This window comes from Helobdella robusta (genome assembly GCF_000326865.2).
Source record: "Helobdella robusta unplaced genomic scaffold HELROscaffold_72, whole genome shotgun sequence".
Lineage (NCBI taxonomy): Eukaryota > Metazoa > Annelida > Clitellata > Rhynchobdellida > Glossiphoniidae > Helobdella > Helobdella robusta.
The window spans coordinates 189,312-197,304 of NW_008705409.1; the positions used below are offsets into that span (position 1 = coordinate 189,312).

The window sequence follows — 7,993 nt, forward strand, 5'->3', positions numbered from 1 at the left end:
GCCAGTGGTGAACCGGCAATGGTTTACTATCCGGACGGCAATGGTTTACTATCTGCACGGTAATGATTTACTACGCGGCATGGCCATAGTCTACTACCCGCACGGCTTCCGGACGGCAAATGGTTTACTATCCGCAAGGCAGTAGTCTACTATCCGCACGGCAATGGTTTACTATCCGGTGCCCTGGCTGTCGGTGAACCTCTGTGCAAGGAGGGAGAATGAAGGGGAACTTTCGACTATCGTACCATTAACAATTTATTATAGATTAGTTAAGGTAATTGAATAGGTAGATAGGATTATTTTTATTAAGCAATTTGAGATGCAGGCACCGCTAAGCTTTCTAGTGAGAATTTTCTCTTTCTCCATTCCACGGGCTGTGTTTCAACAACAATCTCGAGGAGGACTGGCACCAGTTTTGGAGGACAACGCAGGAAACGGAAGGCATTCATCATTTTGCCTTTGTCGAATGGACGACGGTAAGTTTTTTTTAATTTTACTTTCTTTATTATTTTCAAATATTATTTATTTGCCATTATTTCCATTTTATAATTTTTTGCTTCTAAGATTCTAACATTCATTTACTACTAAGCTAATAAAAATAACTTGTCTACAGACTGATGAGAGGTGGGCAGTGGTGGGCGTCAGCACGTTTCAGATGGTTGTCTCATGATGATCGTTCCGATAAAAACTCGAAAAAAACAACAACGACGATTTTTGAAGTATGGTTTAGTTTCGTTGTTTTTATTTTTTTTCATTCATTCATTTTGTCACACAATCTTTCATTCATCCATTAATTGACTCATTCTATTCATTCATTGAATCATAGATTGGTTAATTAATTCATTCAATCACTCAATCATTTGCTCAATCATTTATTCGGTTGTTCTTTCGTTTTAACATTCATTTACTACTAAGCCAATAAAAAAAATTTGTCTACAGAATGATCTGAGGTGGGTTGTGGTGGGAGTCAGCACGTTTCATGATGGTAATCTCATAGTAAGATAAGTTGCTTCTTACTTTTTTTCAATGGCTTGTTTTTTATTTTACAAAATTAACTTTTTCTTTCAATTTTGTTTTTCAGTATCCGGTAAAATTCATTTCCTCGGTGCGTGTCAGATGATGGTCGGTGCAATGGAGGTTCGTCCGTAGTGGGTGAAGAAGTTTCTGGAGGGTACGCGCGCGCACATTTACATACACGCACACACATAAATACAACACACACATACACAACATCCATTCATTCGGTGTCGTTGTTGTTATGTTTCTCTTCAACTTTCTATTTTCTTTACCGGACTTAATTTAATTCATAGGTAAGTTAGGGATTGAGATGAGTTGAACAACTGTAGGTAGGCTAGGGCTTAACATTAGTTAAAAAGTTTCAAGTAAAATACTAACATTAACATAAATTAAAAGCTTCAAGTAAAATTAAAACGTTAAAATATGTAAAATAAATGAGTTGAGTTATCATTACAGGTAAGCTAGGGCCCTGAGAGTAATTTAATTGTAGGTAGGTGACTGACTACTATTCTTGCGACTTTTTAATATTTTTTTTTTGTGGTGTGTTTGTTTTTGCTTCTTAGCACCACACAACACCAACAAAACAAACTACAATTTTGTTTGTCGTCGCCTTAAATTTTACCATTTTTGAACAATCTTTTTAATAATATCTATTTATTTATTTGTAAAATGTTGACTGGTTTCTAGTTTCTTATTTTGGTTATATAATTTTTGGATATTTCCTGATTTACTTTGTATATATGCACGCATGAATAATTTCTGTTTGGTATGTTGATTTAGTCATTATGATATGCTGTGAACTGTCCTTACTAAATATTCATGTTTCGTGATAATTATTTTTTATCGATCGATATTTTGTTATATTTGTTTGTTTAAAATCTGAACTTTTTCAAAAATTGACATTTAACAAATTTTAATTTCGTCACTTTTCATCTTTTGATGTCAAATAAAAGCAACTGTTGTGTTTTTCTTTTCTTACTAAAATCTCGAATACAAACATGTACACATAAAGAAACACAGACACCCATACATACAAACATACATACATACATACAGGCATACATACATACTGCCATCATATATACGCAGTACAATAAACATTCATGTCATTTCTGTCAATGTATTTTAAGTATGTTATACTGTTAATCTTGTTAACTATGATGACGATCATCATCATCACAACCATCATCAACGAACAACAATAACAATATAATAATAATTACAACAACAACAACGAAATAAAAATAGTTGTTCTTATTATGCATTTCAAAAGCTTGCATTCTTCTTTTAATACAAGCGTTATATATATATATATATGTGTGTGTGTGTGTGTGTGTATGTGTGTGTGTGCGTGTATGTGTATTGTATATTTTTATCTATTTATTGAAACGTTATTTTTTTACGCATACTCCTTGTCTCCGTCTCTCTCTCTCTCTCTTTTTCTTTCTTTATATATATATATATATACATATATATATATATATATATATATATATATATATATATATATACACACATATGACTGGCTGGCTGGCTGACCGACCGACCGACCGACCGACTGACTGATTGTTTGATTGATTTATCTCATAGTATTGTATACATGAGAAAAAATCCGATTAAGCCAACCTACGGCTTCAGTAAGCCACTGTTTTTCACCTGACAAAAGCAATTTCTATATTTATATTGACAAAAATAATTGATTTATTTAAAGCATATGTACAAAAAAGTGCTATCGTAAGAGTTCTATGAAACCCTGTAAGCCACTGCTGTAAGCCAACGTATGATTTCAGCAGCCAGTTTCTTATGAGCACCAGCAGAATGTAAAATATTCATTGAATATAAGGAAGATAGTTGTTCAAATAACAATTTTGATTTATTTAGGCTGTTTATTTCATAAGCAAACCAATTTTTAACATGATCGAATAGCGCAAAAAAAAAGGGTGACTATAGTTCAACGGCAAGTTACCTCTGGAAGCAAGTTTCTAAAAATTAATAATTTGTTTTAAAAGTGAAACTATCTTTTTAACAGATACGTTTAAAATTTTGTTACACATTTTGTAATGTATCATATTTTTATAACTTTATAGAGGTTTTGTGGCTTTTCTAGTAAAAATTGGTTTAAAATTTTTATTTTTAACTTTTATTATAAGCTTTTATTATTTAGTTTAACTTTTAGTTGTACCGTGGGAGGAACCTATGAGTCTCTTTAAACGGTTTTTGACTGTTGACTGACTAAATATTGCTGGAAAAACCACTTTGTCGTCTCCGAGATTACCGTTGCTTATATAATAATTATATTATATAAGCAACTTATTGCTTTTTAACTAGCTCCACTCTATCTACCCTAGTCCTCTATTTTAGTCTAGCTACCATACTGAGTATAGTATAGTATGCTGTAGCTAGTTAAATTAAATATTTAAGCAATTTAACTAGAAGGTCTATCTTGCAGAAATAAATTAATAATAATAAATTAAAGTTTTAAATGAACATAACTTTTTTATATAAAATAAAAATATTAATATAATGACTGGTCTCAGTTTTATTCGGTTTAACTTTAACAATTTTGCTTTGAGAAAAGGTTTCATAAAGTTTCATGAATTAAGTCTAAAATGGTATAGTAAATTTGGTCCAACTGATATAAAAGGAAAAAACATCACAGCACAAAAATGGCTTCAACGACAAATGAAAGATCCTTACATCAGACAAGCTAAGCAAGAAAACTACAGATGTCGAAGTGCATACAAATTGTTAGAGATGAATAACAAGTTCGAAATATTTAGCCCAGGTCAAAGAGTCATTGATTGTGGAGCAGCTCCTGGTTCCTGGACCCAGGTGGTCATTGAGAGGGTCAACAGTTCAGGTTGCTATTGCTAAACTGATCTATCATTTAAAAAATTCAACTTTTCAAGTTTTGCTAACAATAGTACAAATGTTTTGAGCTGCTTTTTGTTTTTCACTAATTACTCTTTTTTTCAGAGAAATCAGGCTTGGTAATATCTGTGGACTTACTTGACATCGAGGCTTTGGATGGTGCTGTCACATTAGGTGGATGCGACTTTACAAAGAGTGAAACTCAGGACATGATAAAGAAACATCTGGACACTGAGAAGGCAGATGTCATCCTCAGTGATATGTCCCCATCTGCATCAGGCATCAAATCTTTAGACCACGACCAATCAATTAAACAAGTTCTGTCTGTTTTTAAATTCGCAATGGAGTGTCTGAAAGAGCAAGGAACACTGCTGGTGAAAGTATTTCAAGGAAGCCAGCTTGATGGCTTGATCAATTTACTGGATAAATATTTTGAAAAAGTTCAAATAGTTAAACCACATGCCAGCAGAGTAAATTCTTCAGAAATGTATCTGTTAGCTAGGAGATTTTTTATTAGATGAGATGAATTGTGTTTTGAATTTTTTTTACTTATTTGTAATTTTCGAAAAATGTAATTTTTTTTATTTATTTTGAAATGTTTAGAACTCCAAGCTATAACAAATTTATTTCATATTAAAATCTAACAAAACAGTAAAGCTTTACATTTTATTTCAAAATTAAAAAAATAACCTAAAGGTTTAATAAGCAAATTAATACCTTAGGCTTATGCTAATTTTGTAATGATTCTCTATTTCAATTACAATGAAGGAAATTTAATTTGGCGAGTTTAAATTGGATGGTCGGACTCTGGTTGTTGAGAATTTGTCGCAAGTTGAACACACATTCCCATCATGTTTCATGCAGGTTCCAATCAACAACTCTCATCCAAAAATATATAAATTAAATTCAAGCATTCACATCCAGATAATTCTCAATGGTGCTAAAAGCAACACGTTTGATCAAATTACCTCAAATCGTCTAATTTTCAACCTATTAATTTTGTTTGCAGTTCTTTTTTTTATATATTTATATTATTTATATTTATTTCAAGTAAACAAAGAAGACAAATAAATGTTTGAGATTTTGTTGTATATTGATTTGTTTGATGTGCATGTAGATACCAATTACATAAATGTTTTCCCAAGCATCTCCTAAAATTAAAACTTTACAAAGTAAAAAGTTAGTAAACAGATTCATTAAATTCACATTCATTTTGTTTACAATTTAAAAATCATTGTCTGGAATGTCAAAAAATATCACATTCACCAAATAAATTTTTAATATCATTAGTATCCTTAATTGAGATCCTGTTACATTAATTACCATAATGCAACAAGAGCTAAATTAAAACAAGATGAAACTAAATGCATTGTGATGAAAGTCATGTAGAAGGAACCTGAGGTGCAACAAGCAGCCATAAACTACCTAGATTGAAATCAATCCATTAGAGTCCATTAGATTGTGTGGTGCGAATAGTAATTAAATAAAATGAATATCAGATAGGTTGCAAAAAGTAGCAAGCTGTCACATTTAAGATGTTAACCTAATAATGATGACGATAGTGTTGAACTATTTAAACCCTATGTTTCATGTCTTCACCATTTCCATTTTTTCCTTCCATGCTGATAATGACACTACTAGTTGCACTATCATCACCTTTCAAACTAATAGTGGTGCTAGACTTAGTTAATGACTTATCTTTTGTGATTTTATGCTTGAAAACTGTGTACATCACACCTCCTGCAAAGTTTAAAATGATTCCAAAGATGATGTAAATGTTTAATGTGATTCCTCCAAAGGTGAACATTCCCACCACGGTTTGAAGTATGGTCTTCAGGGTGCCTGTCACACTTGTTGTCAGTGCCGAGTTGTACGTCGTGCAGAGGAACAACAAATAATTCAATAGGCAACCAAATACAATAACAGCTGTGAATGTTAGTATGAAACCGATGTTTAAAGTTATAATGTTTAATAAAAACTGTTTCAGGGCAGTGTTGAATTCTTGTGCAACTAAAGATATGATGAGCAAGAGAGGTAATGTGTTGAAACTGTTCAGATGTAATGACTCAGCTGCACCGAAATCTGAGGCATGCTTCTGCACCAACAACAAATAAATTGCCTGACTAAGGACACTTGAGAAGCCACAGAGGTAGGACCATGGTTCAAATGTTAAGTCCCCATAACCTGTTTGTGGCAAATATTATCACTTTAAAATTATAATTTTATCATTGCCATTGAATAAACAATGTACGCAACTAACTCATGAACTAAAACTTCTTATTTGAAACTTACTCACCTGCAACAATACATCCTCCGGTGATCATACCGACTGACAGACACACTGACACTTGAGGTAGAGGCTTATTTAAAATGGCCACCCCCAAGATAAGAATGACTACAGGTGCACACCTTTTGATAACACCATACATTGGAATGTTCATACCATAGAGTGCCGATAGTGATAAAACACTGTTGGCAGCATAAAATATTGAAGGTAACAAAAATGTCCAAGCTCTTTCAAATGTAAACTTTACTAAAAATTTGTTACCACTCAGCCTTAGAGCTTCCAATATTGCAATTGTGAATGCCATCTGACAACTGACCAAGAAAAATGGAAAATTAAATTTGTAGTAACTCAAGACAGCTTTATTAACAAAAGCCATTGAGGCAGAACAAGCTCCATACAAAAATGCTATGATGAATCCAATGGTTTCTTGAGATAAATTCATTTTCTTTTAATTTTGAATTGATGATCAACCAAATTGATTTTCTATGTCAATTTCTCTTTTTAGAAAACAAATCTTACTTTAACAGCCATAGCTTAGATAAGTTTTGTCATTTAAATTTAATTACTTTATTAGTTTATTATTTTTATTTAATTAATTTTATTGATTTATTTATTTTACAATTAGATTTCATTAACCCTAGGATTAGTTAAGATATTATTGTTTCCAAAGTTACTTTTTGCAAAATAATTATTAACAGAGATCATAAATGAAATCCAAAGCTCATAACAATAACATTAGTAGCTTAGCAGCAGCTTTAGTTTTTTAGAGTGATGGGCTTCTGGAGGACTTCAAGTTCAGCAGAATTATTAAAATTAAATCCAAGTTTCAATCCAAAATTTTATTAATTAACAAAATGTTTGCAAAACAGGGAAAGTAAATCATAGCAGATCATAACAGGCAACAACCAAGTTAGCGATCGGCACAGCCATTCGTCTGCGAACACTGAGCCAGCGAATCATTAGTTTTCACCTAAGCATGAAGTTTTGAAACTAAACTAAAAGTTAATTGCAGGTAAGCAAAGACACTAAATTTAAAATTTATTGTTAAAATTTATGACGGTGACGTACGCAAGAAGAGACTATCATGAAATTATAGTAAGAGAATCGAACTGTCATTACAAAATCATCCACCATGAATATTGGTGGGTTATTATAATATGACAACCTGTATAGGGAATTTTGGAATTTATCATTCATCCTATCTTAAAGATTTTCTGCATAGAATTAAAATGGCTGTTTCGTCAGGCCAGGCTGCTCTTGCTTCCAAGTGAAACTTATAATGGGAAGAATACGATACCGTACTTTCAATGAAATATACATATGTATAGGTACAAACTGGATTCTTCGTAGAGACTTGGTAAATTATGACGTCAACAGGATACATTTGTTCGACCCAGAACGCTGTTTTAGTTTATTTATGTCGAGATTAGGTATTAATATTGTTTGTCAACGGAAGAGACGTAAAGATTAAAAAAAAAAGTTTATGATAATATTGGTGGACTGATGATAATATTGGTGGACTGATGATAAGATTGGTGGACTGATGATAATATTGGTGGACTGATGATAATATTGGTGGACTGATGATAATATTGGTGGACTGATGATAATATTGGTGGACTGATGATAATATTGGTGGACTGATGATAATATTGGTGGACTGATGATAATATTGGTGGACTGATGATAATATTGGTGGACTGATGATAATATTGGTGGACTGATGATAATATTGGTGGACTGATGATAATATTGGTGGACTGATGATAATATTGGTGGACTGATGATAATATTGGTGGACTGATGATAATATTGGTG

At 32.1% G+C, this 7,993-nt stretch overlaps 2 protein-coding genes across 2 annotated transcripts; one reads left to right on the top strand and one right to left on the bottom strand.

Moving 5' to 3' along the window:
- Positions 1 to 3,540: 3,540 nt before the first annotated feature.
- HELRODRAFT_89616 (hypothetical protein) lies at positions 3,541 to 4,409 on the top strand (the record flags this gene model as incomplete). The annotated part of the gene is made up of 2 exons (XM_009031290.1): positions 3,541 to 3,877; positions 3,994 to 4,409. The coding sequence occupies 2 exons, from the start codon at positions 3,541 to 3,543 to the stop codon at positions 4,407 to 4,409; spliced, it is 753 nt and encodes a 250-aa protein (XP_009029538.1).
- A 1,169-nt stretch (positions 4,410 to 5,578) lies between these two features.
- Positions 5,579 to 6,596, bottom strand: HELRODRAFT_122800 (hypothetical protein; the record flags this gene model as incomplete). Its single annotated transcript, XM_009031308.1, has 2 exons — positions 5,579 to 6,072; positions 6,185 to 6,596. Coding segments are annotated over 2 exons (906 nt in total), but the record flags the coding sequence as incomplete, so codon positions are not given.
- Positions 6,597 to 7,993: the final 1,397 nt, after the last annotated feature.